Source organism: Lissotriton helveticus, chromosome 3_1, assembly GCF_964261635.1.
Source record: "Lissotriton helveticus chromosome 3_1, aLisHel1.1, whole genome shotgun sequence".
NCBI classification, from domain to species: Eukaryota; Metazoa; Chordata; class Amphibia; order Caudata; family Salamandridae; genus Lissotriton; species Lissotriton helveticus.
Genome location: NC_136061.1, coordinates 1,594,677,622 through 1,594,696,493, shown reverse-complemented (window position 1 = coordinate 1,594,696,493; position 18,872 = coordinate 1,594,677,622). Strand labels below are relative to the sequence as shown.

At 43.4% G+C, this 18,872-nt stretch overlaps 1 protein-coding gene across 1 annotated transcript in view; it reads right to left on the bottom strand.

Annotated features, from left to right (window-relative positions):
• DRD2 (dopamine receptor D2) overlaps positions 1-18,872 on the bottom strand; it is a 1,149,771-nt gene that overhangs the window by 887,506 nt on the left and 243,393 nt on the right. Inside the window, exon 3 of the mRNA XM_078682355.1 lies at positions 4,334-4,425. Within this exon, the coding sequence (XP_078538481.1) occupies positions 4,334-4,359 (26 nt within the window). The 5' untranslated portion in view covers positions 4,360-4,425. The remainder of the gene's footprint in view (positions 1-4,333; positions 4,426-18,872) is intronic.

The following is an 18,872-nucleotide window of genomic DNA, read 5'->3' as shown; positions in this document are numbered from 1 at the left end:
TGTGTTGCTGTCTGTTTAGTCTGTCCGGGTGTTGAAGCTGTTGTGGATGTCTGCTATCTTGTGGTGGAAGAAGGTGATGAGGGAGTCACACAGGGTTGTGATGGCGGGACGTCGTTGGTGTTGGAGCTGGGGTTGGAGAGTTCCTTCACGATGTTGAAGAGCTCCTTGATATTGTGTGCATTGATGTCGAAGCGGTCTTTGAACGAGGTTCTCTTGGCGGCCCTGATGAGGTGGTGGTGGTTAGCGGATGGTGTCCTTGTGTGCTGCGCGGTTGTCCGGAGTTTGTTCTCTGTGCCATTTCTTCTCTAGTTTCTGGCAGGCTTGCTTGGAGGCTTGGAGTTCTGGGGTGAACCAGCTGGCCTTCTTGCTGGTGTCTCTGTGGGTTGGTTTCTTGCCCTTTCACTACTTGTTTTTATGTACAGTAGCACCCTATGTTCAGCAAGCGTATGACACATTTAATATCCCCCACCAATTTATATGTGGGTGGCAATAGGCTGCTAAAACATATCCGTTCTGCCCTTCTCTTACCCAGGGATTTAAATGAGATGAAAAAACTGGGGGTCGCTCAAAGGGGCGTGGCCAATGTAATTAAGGGCGTGACTAAAACACATAAACTAAAAATCTGTGCTCAGCAGAGTGTGCTGCCCGACTTGTATTTTACTGCTTCTGTCCTTGCATCTAGATATATGATACAACAAGTAACATCACACCTACAGTCAGGACTATTGGCTTTGCCATTTGTTGTTAGTTGCATATGATAAATAAGCAGCAACTATGGTCTGTTGTATATAATATTGGAAAAACTTCCACTTAAAGCCCTGGTGACACCAAAACGATGTTGCTGCTCCTGCGTCTCAAAAACAGAAGGTAAATCCAGAGAGAAAATGACTCTCTTTAAAGGATTTCCCTTCCCCTTCAACGCTCAGCTGGCATGACGTCAAGCCGTACCTTCTCCACTAGTGAGAAGTGAGCATTGTGAGCACGGGCACATGATGTGACTGCTGTCACTGCAGTCTGGAAAAAATGGACCGCCTGTGCCAGGGCACAAAACAGAGTCCGATGGAGACCCGTTTCGAGACCCCCTTTAGATAACTGCTGGTGCTCAGCACCGGCGAGACCCGGTCCACTTTAAGCCCTTTACCCCCCTTGCCTCACTTAGAGTGTGAGGGGCGTTTGTTGGTTGTGCTGACAGCGGACTCACCACTAGCTGTGTTCTTGGGAAAAAAAAACTCTGTCCACTTTTGGGCTGCCCCTTCAATGCCATGTTCCCCAGCTTCTTTCTGTGTGGAACTTCCATGTGCACCATTCTTTCCCCAAACAGGTCAAGATCACAAATGTCCACCCGGATTTGGATTATACTCCCAGTACAGCCAGGGATATTTTTTAAAGTCCCCTAGAGACAGACGACTGATATTGTGTTTCTGTCTTCGAAGAAAACAAAGTGCTAACAGGTCAACCATGTAACTACGCTGGAATTTCCAGCACTATTTTTTTTGCGGGAGTGCTTTGTGAAAAATAATGCGAACTTTAAATGCAGTAGTCCGGGCTGGTAGAGTTGGTGCCCCAGGCTCCAAGCTTTGTGGTGCCGGCCTGCCAAGGGTTAAATGGACTGATTTCAAAAGGTCACGGCTAGCTTTGGTCCTTGGAACAGGAAAACGTTAAAATACTCTTGGCGTTACGTGATTGGTGAAGCATCTTCCAAGGTTTTGAAACAACTATATCTGACTTTATTAAAGCGGTTATGACCATTCAGTGCAATAAAACTTATTGACAACATTGTGTGAACCCGAAGTCCCATGCATTATCTTGGCAAGCCGGGTGGCTTTATTTCCAGTGCAAGAAAATAGGAAAGATTTTATCGCAACCACCTTCGCACACAGTGGTGACGAGGTTTGAGTGACTCTTGCAGTAGGTAATAACAAGATCTAATTCGAAATATGAGAAACATTTTAGCGTTCCAAAAAGTTGCAACGAAATAAACCCCTGCTGTACAAAGAGCTTAGCACAAATATGTAAAGCTTTCAAGTGACTAAGAGGATGATTTCTCCGACTATTCCATTGATTTCGTAATGTAATGTCAAGCCGAAGGCCTCGGTGGAGACGCCTTCCATTTTGTAGACGAGCCGTGTCTGCACATTTTGCAATTAATCTTATTTGATCTGCACAGCTTCTCTGAAAGACTTATGAAGATCAGGACCTGGGCTGATGAAAAGGCTGCCTAAATATTTTATTGGTAGAGGATCAAAGGGGATTCGGTTTGTCTCACCATGTTCAATGTAGCTAAATCATTGCTTGAAAGTCAGGCCGAATCCCAGCCTCTGCGTCTCCTTATAAAATGTAAACTGAGTTTTTTCTGATCCCAGAGCTTATTGACACCACTCCCCTGCAGGTGGGCATCGTCTATATGGCCTTTTGCATCAGAGCCAAGATTAAATGAACGGTGCCCTGGTGGAGATGGTCGGGAAACACATCAGCTATGGAGTCTAAAGCCCCTACACTTATCTCCAAGAAACATTTGTCTATCCACTGGGGAACATTAGCACCACTTGTGATTGGTGTGAACTGTAGGTGCCCAGAAAGGACATCTGCCAATCTACCTCGAAAATTACCATTGAGATCTTTGTGCAAAGCATGTGTGCAAATATGGTTGCTGTTTAGTTGACAGAGGAGAACCTGAGCTGCCATAGGAGTACTTCCTTGTCATTGGTCCTTCAAATTGTGCCATGGGATTGTGGGAGGGGGTACAGAGGATGGATGCTAACATGTAAGAAAGCTCAGTAGGTTGAGTGTTTTCCAGCAAAGATCAATGTAACTTTCCTAATTTGGATCATGGCTGGAGCAATTCAGACTTTCACTCATCCGGGTTTGATAGAAGGTATAACATGTAATGTAATGTTGGTGACTATCACAGCTCTTTAAACAGCAAGGTGTATATAGCAAGCGCTTCATATAGCCAACCTCCTCAAAAATAACAATTTATAAAGTATTTGCTTTGCCTTCTGTCCGAGCCTTCCTGGTCAATCGTGTGGCTTTTTCTTTATCAACTATAACACAGTGTGTCTTTGTAGGTAAAGTACTAGTCAATACGTGTTTCTTTTTTGTATCAACTTACTCTCCTCCTGGTTGCAAGAAGTTTCATTGTCTTGAATCTGTAAGATCCTAGCATTATTGTCATGAATACTATTTTAGGTATGTGTCTGTTAGGTCTCTGGCAGAAAAGGGCTAGTGCATTGGTGGACACATTACCCCCTTTTCCAGTCAAGGAGGACACAGAAGAACTGTACTTCCTAGGCAGTGAAACTACGCATTGTTTGATGTTGTCTTTCTACAGCTATTCACTAGATTATTATAGTTAAAACGGACTAAGTGCTTTAGTTCTAAATTATACACTACAACGTCTGGACCTGATGAGGACATGACACAGATGTTTGAGGATCTTCACCCTTGTTGCGCTTCCTTCACAAAGATGATGCATGGAATAGGAATCTACTGTTTTGAGTTCCATTACTGTGCATGACGTAACGACAAGTGCATTTTTGGCCATCCAACAAACTTGTGCTCAATGGGTTTGCCACTTGTCTTTACACTGGCCATGCGATTAAATCGCAGGTATAGTAGCAAGTGGCCTGGGACATCCAGTACACGGCCTCAGCAATAAACCTCCTGATTTTATCATTATAACACAACTATGAGCATTCAATACATTTAAAAAAAAATGCAGTTACTTTATCCCCAAACACAACTTTTACACTATTTGAAAACATAACATACATTTTGTTATTTAGCATAAGTATTTCATTTTAGATAAGTAATCCAAGCCCAACATATGCCTTGGTAAAGAAAGTACAATTTATACTAAAATGCAATTTTTTCGTATCAGTAAGAATGCTTGCTTGGTTGCAAAGCTTCAGTTTGTGAGATTCATCAAGTAGTCACATGTGCGAGACGAGATTCTGCCTTACAAACCCATGGATCAACATCACAAGCAGGAACATGATAAGAATAATCTGTATTATGACATGTACAGACACCATCATGCTAAGGATGCCATGAATATCAGTTGTTATGCATGGATTGGCACTCCACCAGGAATGGGTAACATTAAGCCAAGATGCCTATGCTATGCACACCATTACCACCCTTGTGCCAGAGGGTGAATTGTAGCTGGTGTGAGTACTGTAATGATAAGGATGTTCACACTATTCCAGTTATCCTTAGTTGACCAGCCTTACAAAATGGTTGGGCACCATCATATCAAGGATGCCCCGAAAAATATCAAGAGTTACCACAAATATTCCAAGGGACGTCCAAAAATGGACAGAAAGTGACGTACCTGCTGGTGGGGCTCAGGAGTGGCATGGGTGGCCTTATTTGGCTGGGGTTCTGATGCCCACTAGGGAGGGACACTGCCAGGCATATCGACACCTATTGGACCAGAAAGAGAAAGAAAGTGAAAGATACACTCAGAAACACATAGGCACACACACAACTTAACATACTCATTATTAGGAGGACAGGCCATTGACCATAATGAAGTATGCAATTAATATTCTGAAGCCACATGCACTGTAATAGCAGTGTAGATTATAAAGCGGACCGAAGCAAATTTAACTGCAATTTTAGTTTTTTGATACACTCCCTTGAGCCTATTTAAGCACACTACCAGGACCAGTCCTCATAATGCACCAGTCCTCACAAAGATAGTGAGTGTCTGGTTCTGTGAAGGTTAACCCATGCTATGAGGACCTATCCAGTCTGGCAAGATAAGTACTCTGTTTATTAAGGCTAGACACTGCCATGTGGAAGCTGGAGTACAGTGCAGGCAAGTGGGTTACACACACGCACACTCCCACACACACACACCCAAACATCATGACATACCTATATGTACGATGAATGGCCACCGAACATAATGGAGTGTGTATTTATTATTCTAACTCTATACATATCATGATACATGTGGTATGTTGCCAAGCGGACCAAAGCAAATATAACTGCACTTTTAGTTTCTTAATACACTCACTTGAATGTACCTACACACCCTTTAGGGGTTCAGTCCCCATACAGCCCGGGTCCTCATAGTGTGTGTTATACATGCCTTTTCTCTCTCTCTCTCTGTCTCTCTTTCTACAAAGTTTTTAGACTCCCGTGGAAATTCTTGCCTGCACTGTACTCCAGCTTCCACATGGCAGTGTCTAGCCCTAATAATAATAATAGTATGATTGACAGCAAGGAAATATGCAATATTGCCATTTTGTAGGTGGTACTCTACCAATCATCCTGTGAGTGTGAGCACACTAGTCTGACTCCATGACATGCCCTTTCAATCACACGCCTGGCATGCAGAGGACATACCAGCAGTGTCCCAGAGCCATAACTTGAAATAAAAAAGACAGTCTTCAAAACGTGGGTGGGGGCAGGACACAATAGATACAAAAGAAATGCTGGGGGGCAGCTGACCACTTGCCCTCACTACCATCCCCATTTCTATATAAGAATATGTTTGTAAATGATGTATGGTCATCAGTATTTAATTTGTAAAAGAATGAGTGCAGGTGCCCCAAGCTCTGCTCACAATCCTGTGACCGGTACAATTAAATGTCAGTGCACCCAATACCAAGAAAGCATAGTCTTGAATCCACCTCATGCCTCTTTAATCCACTACCACACACTCTGCCCCTGTATCTCGCTCTTGCAGGTTCCTATAGTCTCAGTTTGTGATGTTTTTTCTATCTTTCTCGTCTTCTGTCTTTCTGTTTTGTTTGTTTTTCCCGCTATTGCTCTCCACAAATGTCTGATGCAATAAGATTTGTACAGGTCCACAAAAATGAGTTTTTGGGTAACCAGTGCCTCAAATGATGGTCAGAGAGGCTCAGGGGTTCACACACTCATTGGTCAGATCTGCACGTGATCAGCAAGTGACAGGTTCAAATCCTTGCAATAGCAACTCAGACTATCACTAATTTAAGAAATTAATCCATGAAAGGGGCATCGGGCAATATTGGGTAATAATTGCATACAAAAATGATTCTGTCTAAATTGTTAAAGAAAAAAAACTATAAATAAAGAAATGTTTTTATTTCGTACTATAAAATATTACACCACATATGGGGCAATCATCATGCCCACCTTATAAGTGTGAAAGTGTGGGGCTTTTATTTACTAATAGAGTTTTCTTTTAACAATAAAATCAAGGGGGTTCTCTCTCATTTACTACCCAGAGAGAAGGCTGAGCTCAATCTCTTCATCTGCTCACATGATACAGTGTCGGCTGGTAATAAAATATTTTAGCTGAGCCCGGCCAGATCAAATCAGACCTTGCCCTCTGGATAGGTCCCACAAGCAGTGATGACATAGAAAATGTTGGGGGGTTCACTATTAAACTCTCCTGGGCTCCAACAGTATCCATACATAGTACATTCTCAGAGATAAAGCGGAAGTCGCAGGCAATTCAAATTGCAGCTCTGAAGCCATACTGAAAGTGTGCATGGTACCACATGGTTAAGTATTCAAACCTCACTGGCAGTAGATCACTAGTTTCCACTACAACTCGGTTTATGATAAGGGGATAACATTCTCTCCTTTCTCAGCCTCGAGTGGTAGGGATGGAGCTATCCATTCCAGAAATAGTGGAGAGATGTTGCCATCTTTTATATACTGATGGCCTTCATCCTCAGTCCATAACAGTCCTCTTTTTTTTCCCAGTAAGCTTCGACAAGAGAAATAAAGAGGCTAGTAGCGGCTGGTGTCCGGGCTCTGTGGTGAGGCGGGAAGGGGAAACGAGCGACGACAACATAAAATGAATGCAAAAAATAACTTGACAGCTGCATCACCGTATCACCGCTCTTCTGCTCCTCACCAGCACAGGCTCCCAGAATCCCCTTAGGCCAATCCTGATGCTGCTCTCATGCTGCATGAGAGCAGCATCAATATTCGCCTGAGCGCCCTTCATCTACACTCCTAGAGAGGCTGGGGTTGGAGACAACTTCAGTGTGCATGTCGGTTTGGCTGTCCTGAGACAGCCGGCCAAACCCACTTGTGCACTGACAACCGTGTCCACTGATCCCACTCCTTGACTGCCCCCACGATAGCCTCGCCCCCACAACTCACTCAGGAGAGAAAAATAAAATGATAACAAACCTGGTTTATTATCATTATGTTTTTCAATTTTAGCAGCTGCTGGTGGGGGAGAGAGCAACATGCATTGAAATAGCATGACGCAAGCCAATTAATTTCTGCGAATGAAAAATACAGCATAACCCTCAACAAAGCAAACATATAGAAAAGTATTGCACAGATAATCGGATATAATGAGTGGAGGACAATCGAGTTTGAAATTTGTCCAGATCCAGGAACGTATTTTAGTCAGTCCTACAGCACTAAAGATTTTTTTGCCAACGTAGGGCACTCACAAAACTTTGACCTTGGTGGGGGGATATTTGCTAAGGGTTGTGCAGGTGCTTGATTGGTGCTCCATAATTTTGTGCTACCAGCGCAGGCCTTAAAAATGGTAACTAAATCAACAGTATAACTTGCATCACTTCTGATCAGACATTGGTAAGGCTGGGATATAGATTAAGCCTGTCCGAAATTTCATTTATATTGATGTCCTGATATTTCAAATTACGATCATTACTCAAAATGCCAGAGAATATGCCTGAGAGGTTTCTTCTGTGCCTACTTTGTTCCCTGTTACTGTATTTTAAGCTTTTTTTAAAAAAAAAAACACTGAACTTGGAACTGACACTTTTTAAAATCGTTTACAATTTTTATTTATAACATTCTTTAAAAAGGAAATTGTACAGACAATTCTGTTTTTTGGGGGGTTGGCTTTGAGCATTACTTTTGGGGCTTTGTATTTCGAAGTTTGGTCAGGAGTGAGTTATACTCCAAACATTTATTCTTTACCTGGTTTCTGGACCAGGGTCAGCGGACTCGATAATTCTCTCGCCTCGGTGCCCACTCTGATCAGCGTTCACACTCGGCAACTCTGGGCATTAGCTTGCCTCATCTTCACTAACGGCCCCACCAGACCGCCGGGGATGCCTGGTCTCACCCTGGAGATACCCATTAAGGGACCATCTCTCAGGGAAGCCAGGAAGGGTTTCGCAGCGGTCGAAGCGCCTTGGGACCCTACGGGTAAGTAGTGCGCTATATAAATGCCTATACATTTACATACATTTACACATTTACCGCGAGGTCGCAGGCAGCCATTAGCGGGTTGCCACGTGTTCCCAACGGTCAGCGCACTATTCTTTGCGCGCCACCTTTCCATTAACACATATAATGGGAGAGGATCGGATTTGCGCAGCAGGTGCGCCGATGGCACGCCAAAGGTGCGCCTATGGCATCCCGTCTGCGCCCATCCGCACCCGACCGGGCACAGGGGCCAGGACCCCTGCTCCATGTGGGAAACCAGCTATAAGGTATTCTAGTGAGCAATTGTTGAGTTTTAGAAGTTCCATATGCTTGGGGTGTGAGCTCCTATACCCTAATTATTTACCTTTTACTTGCCCTTGCTGCAGTATTTTTATTAACTTTGATCAACAAATAGGCTTCAGTTCGCCTGCGGCCCCCATAGGATCTCCTAATCCTCAGGCTAAAACTTCTACTAATTTGCATAAAATCCATGGCAATGACTACCTATTTTATAGTATTAATTGCTGATCGCTTTCAAAACAAAAGTCTGACATCTCCGATCTCCTGATTAACGAACACCCTGACACCATTTTCCTTACGGAAACCTGGCTACAAGAGTGCTCAGGACCTGACATTGCATATGCTTTACCTCCCAACTATTTAATAGTTAGAAGAGATAGGGCTTTAATTAAGGGTGGTGGTGTTGCAATTATTTCAAGTTCAAAGTTCAAAAGACCTTTATTCGAATTTCTTAAAATTCATAAAAGTACCGATCATAGTAGCAACACACAATAATAATATATATACATACAAATGATAAATATAACATATGACATTGAATTCCATACAGTGACAATACAATGTGCATCAAATCAATATACTACGTTTCCATTATGACACAAATAAAACTGATTACTATATTCAGGGATTTTCCATCGTTTTGCGTGCTTGTATAGCCAATCTTAAGAAAGAACTGGTACGGAAAGTTAATTCATCACTGTCCAGAGCAATTAACATACTATATTAGTCTTTAAGTGACAATGGTCTGGATTTTTTAAAATACGGAGTTAAAAACCATTTAATACGTTTGAGATAAAATTTACAGAAAAATAAAAAGTGCAAATCATCCTGTATGCTCACACCATCACATGGACATAAAGTAGAATCAGCACTATGGCAATATCCCAATGGAAAAGACAACATAAATTTTACAGTGCCTGCCCTTAGACGGAACAGTAATGATCGCTCCCAGCCGGTCATGGGCAGGGAGAGGTAGGGCGGCAAAGTTTGACTACACAATCCATTTCCTATATATTTCCTAACACTTGATTTTTGTGATTCGCTTCTTAGCCTTTCACTATTATAAAGTGCATATAGTGCATGTTTGACCTCAACTTTGTCCTTTGATTCTATTGTCGTGGGATCGGTAAACAAAGTACCTCTGTCAACTTCATTGAGTGATTTTGATACTTCCGAGAGCCATGGAATCTTCATTCCGTGAACACAACTTAAGCAATCTTTTATAATATTTTGTGTAAGAGCAGCAGCATCATTCCTCCAGATTCTAATCCAGAAAAGTGCTGGTCTTGCTCTAATAAAATCACTTATGTGTGGAAGATTTAATTCATTGTGACAAATAAAATTGGGTGAGGAGATCGGTACGCCCAACACTTTCCTGCAAAAGCGATTTTCCTCCCTTTGAATGCAGAGGCTGTTTCCTGATCCCCATACCTCTGCTCCATACATGGCAACAGGTGAGCACTGTAATTTAAAAATCTTTAAAATAGCGTTAGTGGCACCAATTCTCTTTGGGCGAGGGAGACTCAAAACAGAGTTGTTGGCTTTCGAGAACTTGCTCGTGGCGTGGGCCAAATGCCCACTCCACGAGCCGTTCGCAGCGAAAACCAACCCTAAATAAGGAAATTTAGGGACAGATTCCAATTTATCTGTGCCTAACTGGATGGTATTGAGTTTCCTTTTGCCTGGGCCACAGGACATAATAAAAGATTTTTTTAAATTTACCCTCAGGTCCAAATCCCCCATAAAATTTACAAAACTGTTTACAAGCAGACGAAGAGCATTAGGGGTGCGGGCAATACGCACCACGTCGTCTGCGTATAAAAGCACTGGAAGTGGTTTCCCTAAAATAACTGGAACATCTGTAGTGACTTTTTTCAGGCAGGTGGATAAGCCATTAATATAGATGATGAACAGCAGGGGTGCTAAAACGCACCCCTGTCTCACCCCCCTTCCTATATCAATGGCTCCTGATACCTCTCCACCCATCCCAATACGTACCCGTGCTTTCAGGTCAGTATGGAGATAGGCTAAGAAACTTACAAGGGTATTATCAAGACCATTGATTAAAAGGATAGACCAAAGCTTCGATCTATTCACAAGATCGAAAGCGGATGAGAGATCCATAAACGCGAGATAGGTGGGGGAGGAGCGGGCAACACTATATTTATCAATTATCAATTTTAAATTTAAGCATTGCTCCACTGTTCCTACCCCACTACGGAACCCCATCTGACAAGGGTCTAAAAAGTCAGTGTCAATTGCCCATTCCAGTACTCTGTGGTATATTATGCGACCCAACACTTTTAACGTGTTATCCAAAAGGGAGATAGGGCGATAATTTGCAGGGTCAGACCTGTCTCCCTTTATATAGATTGGAACAATAATGCTGGTTGCCCATGTGGTCGGCATGCCTGTTTTTGGGAGGCTGTTGAAAATATTAAGAAATATGGGTGTCCACAGATCAACGTCATATTTAATAATATCAATGGGCAGGCCATCGGGTCCGGGCGCCTTATTTCCCAGACTTTCTTTTATAGCTAATTTAACTTCATGTTCCAAAATTTGTAAACCACTTAATTGACCAAAAATAAGAGGAGAATGCTCCTCTCGGGGGGCAGCATAAATTCTGGAAAAATGGGTCTCCCAAGCTGCGCTTGTTATATTACAACTGATTTGGTTGAGCTTCTTTCCCATTTCCCTCGTTTTTCTAACAGCTGACCAAAACGGGCCACTGCCGCCCAAGTTTGCGCTGATTACCAGAGAGTCCCATTGTTCAGAAAGCAAATTAGACTTCCGTTCAAATATTTTTGCTTTGTAATTTTTCCTAGCTAATTGAACGGTGGCTTTACACCTTGGTTTTATAGAGAGAGCCTTTCTTAATTCTCTATTTGCCAAGGAGCAAGATGAATCAAACCACCTTGGCTCTTTGCCTTCCTTGGGTAATGGAACTGACAAAAGAGTTTTAATGGTTGAGCAAAAAACTTCAAAATCAGCAATTAATTGGTCATGATTGTCGCTTGGGAACAAACAAGAATCAATCAAATGTGGATGTAGCGTTTGTATGCTATCTAGAATAGCCCCGCAATCCACTCCCCTCCATTTTAAACGAAGGCCATCAATTGATGGAGTAATGTCCCTTGCACCATTTAGATTCGCAAAAATCGGACTTGGAGCAAGATCCAAAATTACAACCAATGGATTATGGTCGCTAAGGGGTGCTTGTACCACAGAAGTTTTAACTATACAATCTGTTAACAGTGGTGACGTAAATACATAATCAATGGTGGAGCTACTGTCCCTACCAATAAACGTTGGAACATAAGGGGAATCAGGATTATGTCCTATTCTCAAAGCATCGGCTAGGTCAAATTCAGTGAGTAATTTGGACAATTCTGAACCCCTGCGTTCCGCTGGATCGGAAAAGATCTGATTTTCAGATCTAACACTCACTGCTAATTTTGCATTGAAATCACCCCCTATTAAAATACCTGATTTGTTGTCTACTGAAAGGAAACATTCCAATTTACTTAAAACCTTGGATAGTGCCATAAAGTTCTTATTCGGTACATTATAAAAATCATTATTGTAAAAATTGATTAAATAAACTGTGGTCTTTGACTTCAACTTATATTCAAGAAACTGGATATTGGGATTAACAGGACCATCATTCTGCAGGTTTCTAATTGTGCCGCCTGCAAGGATCTTAATCCCAACAAATAGGCCACCCACTGCTCGGCCAAAACTCGGTTTGGGTGAAGTTAGGCTGAAACAGTGATAGCCCTCAATATACAAATTGCCAACTGCCCATGTTTCTTGAAACATAAGAATATCCGCATCATTAATTATCTCAATCCATGCAGGGTCCAGTAACTTAGATTCCAGTCCTGCAACATTCCAATTTAGGATTGATAATCCATGGATATTACGACATTTGCCTGGCCTTACCCCAGCACTCCCTGCTTCCTCAAGAGTCGTGTTAACAGCAACAGGGAGATTACAATTAGCAGGCACCGATTCCATAATTTCCAATGTGCCATTCAAAACCTGCTGGTCTGTGGCTGATACTGGGTGTCCCTCTTGTATACTAACTGTGGCTTGGCTAGGAATATCCATGTTAGGCATTATAACCAGTCAATCCTGTTCATCTAAATTAGAGAAATATTCAAATCGATTATGTGTGGGAATGTTGAATATTGACCTTACTTCAGTTATCGGCTGGAACTGATGATGGTCAGGAGCAGGATAAGACATATCTCTATAGTTATATTGGTGCATGTTTGAGAATTGAAAATGATGCGGGGAATGGGAAAGGGGTACTGACATTGGGATCTGGTTCCACCAATTGTGGCCATTCAAGTGGCCAGAATCCTGATTTTGTAAAAAGAGCGGTGATTTGATCCTCGCACCAAAATTCAAATCTTGATGAGTGGTGATGGGATGGTTCATCATAACTTGTTTTGGGGGTATCAGGTGTCTGTAAAAATAGCCTAGTGGAAGGAGTGTGGTGTTGAATTCATGTGTTGAGGGTAATGGGGCACTTGCTAGGGTTTTCTCTGCCCATTGTGGGTTCTTAAAATTAATTGTAACACAATCACCCTCAAACTTTTTTCTAAGTGGGCCTATACAACCCACTCTCTGGGTATTAATAATCTCCCTTGCACCCTCTATGGGAAAATTGCAGTTTGCAATTAACCAATGTAAGGTTTTGTTTTTAAGGGATATAGGAGTTTCCTCTTGGTCCTTCCTTAATTTAGAAACATTAACTAGAACAAGGACATAAGCCCCGCATTCTGGTGAAAGGTTGATACGGGAGGGAGCCTGTCTAGTTGTTTTTCGCAACGGTTGGACCAAGGTGGAGGCATTTACGGGGTTCGAAAGGTGGCCCGCCATAGGCACACTAGTCTGTTTGGTGTTCTGATCCTTCCTTATGACTGAGGCTGCATTGTTACAATTAGCTATTGGTTGGCTAACACTTATCCCCTTCGGGGGAACTGGGGTGGTTTAGGTGTAATAACTATGTTTGTAGTTAATGCTTGAGAGGTGTTAAGTACGGGACCCACTGTTTTGGTGGAAGTAGATTTAGTTATATCATTTACAGCATTTATTGTGGATAGGCTCTTGATAGGAATAATTAGTTCAGCTATTTGCTTTTCTATCCGGGTGAGCCTGCTTTCAATGGGGGATAGATAGATGCTGAGAAGTTCACCCAATTTTGCCAACATAAAGTCGGTTACTGCTACAGTGTTGTCATTTGTTTTACCATCCTTTACTTCTATCCCACACTGCTGCTCCTCCTCTCTTTCTTCATCCTCGTCACCCTTAGTATTCTCCTAAGCCCTGCTTGTGTTAGGGTTGGATTTAGAATTTGCATCGCTCCCAGTTTGGTTTTGTTTACTGGCCTTTGAGGGTTGAGGCTTAAGTGAGTGTTGTTTTTGTTGTAATTTTTGAATGGCGCCCTCACGTCTGCCCCTTAATTCCCTCGTGTTTTCTGCTGATATAATTTCGAGGGTGGGGGTCATATGTAAATCCGGGGTCTTCTCTAAATCCATGCTAATATCTGTGTCGGTGTCAGAGTCTATCAGGGGAATAGAGGCAGATAGATTTACCTCATTAGGGATGGTATGTATATCGACACACGCGTGTAATAAGGGTCTAATATTGGCAGGCAAGACCTGGACAGGTGTAGTAGCAGAGGCAATAAGTCCCAGGGACGAACGTTTGGCGTGGGCAAGATCTTGTGAAACCCTACGTTCAAGAAGAGATATACCCTGGTTTATAGCATCATTGGCCTTGATGATAAAGTTATCAATAGGGCCAGTTTTGGAGCTGCCTCCAGCAGCTGCTGTTCTACTACGACTCCCCCTTGGAGACATGATGACAGTAGGTGGTAGTGAACTGAGCCTATCACGGAGAATAATCAAACTTAGAGACTTGTTAGGCTCTTCAATATACAACTACACAAATACCCAGATACCTGGGGCAAATTATAAGTAGCCACACGATCTCTAATTCAAGTCACAACAAATGACTAGTAATCAGTATGTTCATACTCCCAGTCCAAATGTTAATCAATTGGGTCCATAATCCTTAGTCCTCAATGCAACTACCCGAGCTCAAAGTCAGAGTTGTCAAATACCTTGGAGTAGAGATGTTAGAGGGCTGCACCCGTCCCGTCCTCTTTCGGCCGCTGAGGGCCACAGAGGGCCACAGAGGGCCCGCCCTTGTCCCGGGCTTCTCCCGCGCGCGACTCGCGGGGCGAGAGGGGTGTCAGCCTTTTTGTAGCGCCTCCGGGCGCTCCTGGCGCGTCACGGGCGCGCTGCCCCACAGGCTGCTGGGAAGTGTGGTCCGGGTGTCCTGGTTGCAGCCGCCGTTCCCCTCACGGCACCGCCCGATGGCGTCCCGGTAAGTTTTCAAAGTTACTGGTGTCCCCCCTGGCCTCGTGGGGGTCAGCCTTTTTGTTGCGCCTCCGGGCGCTCCTGGCGTGTCACGGGCGCGCTGCCCCACAGGCTGCTGGGAAGTGTGGTCCGGGTGTCCTGGTTGCAGCCGCCGTTCCCCTCACGGCACCACCCGATTGCGTCCCGGTAAGTTTTCAAAGTTACTGGTGTCCCCCCTGGCCTCGTGGGGGTCAGCCTTTTTGTAGCGCCTCCGGGCGCTCCTGGCGCGTCACGGGCGCGCTGCCTCACAGGCTGCTGGGAAGTGTGGTCCGGGTGTCCTGGTTGCAGCCGCCGTTCCCCTCACGGCACCGCCCGATGGCGTCCCGGTAAGTTTTCAAAGTTACCTGGTGTTGCAATTATTTATAAAGATTGCTATACTTGTAGATTTGATAATTTCCCGTTTAGAGGTTGCAAATCCACTTTATTCAAACTTATCATTAGGCCGTAGGTATCCTGCTCTATCACCCCCCCGGGAGCGGCTGGAGCATGGGCGGATTACTTTCCTGATTTAGTTGCCCCGTTTCTTTTGGAAACTGCTAATTTTACCATTTTAGGGGATTTTAACATGCATTTTGATGACCCAGTAGGCTCTAAAAGCTCTTTACTTACTTCTGATCCGACAACTATGAACATTCTGTTATGTAACTTGGGCCCTACTCATGTAGCCGGCCACTTGCTGGAACGAATTTTCACTAACCTGCCGAACATCAACTACTCTACTGCTGCTCCTGTTTTTTGGTCTGACCATTTTTTGGTGCATTTCCGTGTCAGTAAAGCTTCTTTGGGCTCGTTTCCTCCTTCTTGTAGCATTCAGGGGAATTTCAGAAATTGGTCTAAATTGAACATGGACACTTTTAACAATATTTCAACCGAGACAGTCCCTACTCTTAGTTCCACTTTGGTAGCTTATGCGTTCGAAATACATAATTGGCTACTTAACTCGGTTGATGTCTGCCTTCCTCCTACGGATAAAAAAATCAGAAACCACGACCTATGGCCCCTTGGTTCTCGGAGAGTTTAAAGGAAGAAAAAAGTAAATGTAAAAACTCTGAGAGACATTGGAGAAAGAACTATGCTCCGGAATCGAAATTAGCCTACAAATTATTGTTAAGGTATTATCAGGCAATCTGCAAATTGGCACAAGCGGCGTTTGTGACTTCGACCATTACTAAAGCTCAGAATAATGCTAAAACTTTATTTAAACTTACAAAAGAATTATCGGGACCAAAGTGCTTGTCCAAATCTCCTGATTTCAGTACACCTCAATGCAATGAGCTCGCTGAATATTTTCTCAATAAAGTTGAAGATATTTATGCTTCACTGAAGCAAGCCTAGCCAGCCGATAACCAGCATGCATCTTCTGTGGAACAATCTACTATCAGTCCTATCTCTCAGGTTACTTTGCCTGCTCGGCCAATAATTTCAAACAATTTATTCACTTGGACACCCCTTGATATTAACTCCTAAGGACCCTGTCCCTCTTTTGCTGCTTAAGAAACTTGAAACACCATCTCTGCTATGAATCATGGAGTTGCTTAATGCCTCCTTATTGGAAGCTAAGGTACCACCCATGTGGAAACATGCAATGGTTCTTCCTCTTTTAAAAAAAGCGAACGCAGATCCGTTGCAACTATCTAATTTCTTCCCTATTTCCCTCCTCCCGGCTTTTTCAAAGGTGCTGGAAAAACATGTTAATATTCAATTGTCATCTTTTGTTGAATCACATGATTTCCTTCATAGCTCGCAGTCGGGTTTTAGACCAGGTTTTTCTATGGAGACTGCCTTATTAGGTGTCATGGAAATGATTTGTAAAAGTGTGGACAATGATGATACCGTGGTACTCATACTTCTTGATTTGAGTGCCGCGTTCATCACGTTTTCTCATGTATTGCTCTTGCAAGCTCTTCAATCCTTGGGAGTGTCTGGACTAGCATTCAATTGGCTAAAAGATTTTTTGGGGGATCGTACTTTCCAAGTTTTTTCTCCTACTTCCAGCTCAAAAACGTACTCTTCACCCTATGGCATTCCCCAGGGCTCTTATTTGAGCCCGCTGCTATTTAATGTCTGCTTGAGGCCTTTGGCACTTATTGCGGAAAATGCGGGGCTGTCACTTTTTTTCTTACGCCGATGACACCCAGATTCTCTTCTCTCTATCAGCAGATAGATCAACCAAACCATCATCCCTCCAAGTTGGGATGAGCAGTATTGCAGGTTGGATGCAAGCAAATATGCTTAAACTGAATGGAGAGAAGACTGAGGTGCTGCTAATGGACAACCTGCGACATCCTCAGAAAACAATAAGGTGGTGTGTAAACTCAAATACTCCAGCCTAAAGTCAAGCAACCAATGCATCATCCGGCCTCAGAGAACTCACAGCCACAATGGTCATAAAGATGTATGGTGAATGTATATTAGGAGAACCTCTGCATCCTCTTGATGTGAGCCGCGAGCACAGGGGTATTTGTTTCTGTACATTCACTATAGCAAATACCCCGTCCACACGTCAGTAGTGAATGGAACGAGTCCTTTCATGGCCTCACATGTGTCAAGTGATGCATCACTACCACCATCGGTGACTGCACCAGATGACCACAATAAATCTGGGTTTGCATTAAAGTACATCTGTGGATGCATGGGCAGGCCCAGGCTCCACCCGTGTAGTTCCTACCTGAGGCAGTGTAATGCAACATAGCTTAAGGGGCTGCATTTTTTATTATAAAGCCTCTCATGGCAATGCATGTCTGTCTTTCTGTGGCTTTGTAAGTCTAAACCAGCACTTTGTGTGGTGGCTACACCTAAAATGTAGCACAACCATGGCGCACAATATTACTACATCTGGGCCTAAGTTCTTATATAGAGATATTAATCAAAATATCTTCCGTGCGAACTCCATTCTCAGCTAATAGCTGGGAAGATGTCTTCTGAGATACATCCTTAACCCATTCAGTGCTGCAGACAACCCCCGGCCGTCCCATGTGACGGTGGGTGTGTGGGGAGGACGGCCGGGGGCAGTTCAAACCCCGCCTACTAAATAAAACACCTGCACCGTGGCGGAATTCACGCTGCAGTCAATGGGTTAAACACTTGATCAAAGAGGCATAAATGTTTAAACAGTGATCATGATCGTTTGAAAAGAGGATAGGCTCCCTGATGAAGTTACAACTGACTGAAGATCAAATAGGAATCCTGAACAAGGGTTTAAGCTTTGTGCCAACACCTCGACTGGACACTTTCAAATTAAAAAGCGAGCTGGCAGAGTTTTGTAGGACACTCAAACTGAAGGCATTTTTTCATAATAACACCAACAGTCAAACAGAAGGTGATACTGCGCTACGCAGAAAATCAACGTTTAATCCACCATATGCCAGTGTCCCTCCAGAACTCCACACTTTTGAACAATCCTTAATGAAAGGAGTGGACCTAATAGATAAGAACAAAAAAACTTTCCAAAATCTTTCCAAAAAGGAACGTGTAGCCCTTGACTCCTTGAGGCAGAATGAGGCAATAGTGGTCAAACCTGCCGACAAGGGGGGGGGGGGCATTGTAATTTTAAGCAAAAACGGCTACAACAATCAATGCCTTGCCCTTTTGTCGGACACAAGATTCTACAAAAAACTTACTACAGATCCAACAGAAAGACTGCAGAAGACAATATCCATTATGGTCTACGAAGCAGAGATCAAGAGGTGGATAACTAAAAAAGAAGCTGAATATCTGATCACCCAGAGCCAAAAACACCCTACTTCTATTCACTTCCGAAAACTCACAAAAATAGGTCCCCTCCTCCGGGGAGACCTATAGTGTCTGGAATAGGGTCAGTGCTAGAACCGCTTTCAAAATTTGCGGACGAATTTCTAAAACCTCTAGTCCAACGAACTCCATCTTATCTAAAAGATACCCGAGACTTGCTGGTGCAGATCCAAGCCAAACCATTCGATCCAGACACAATGCTCTTAGTGGGCTTAGATGTGGAATCACTGTTTACTAGTCTGCCACAAG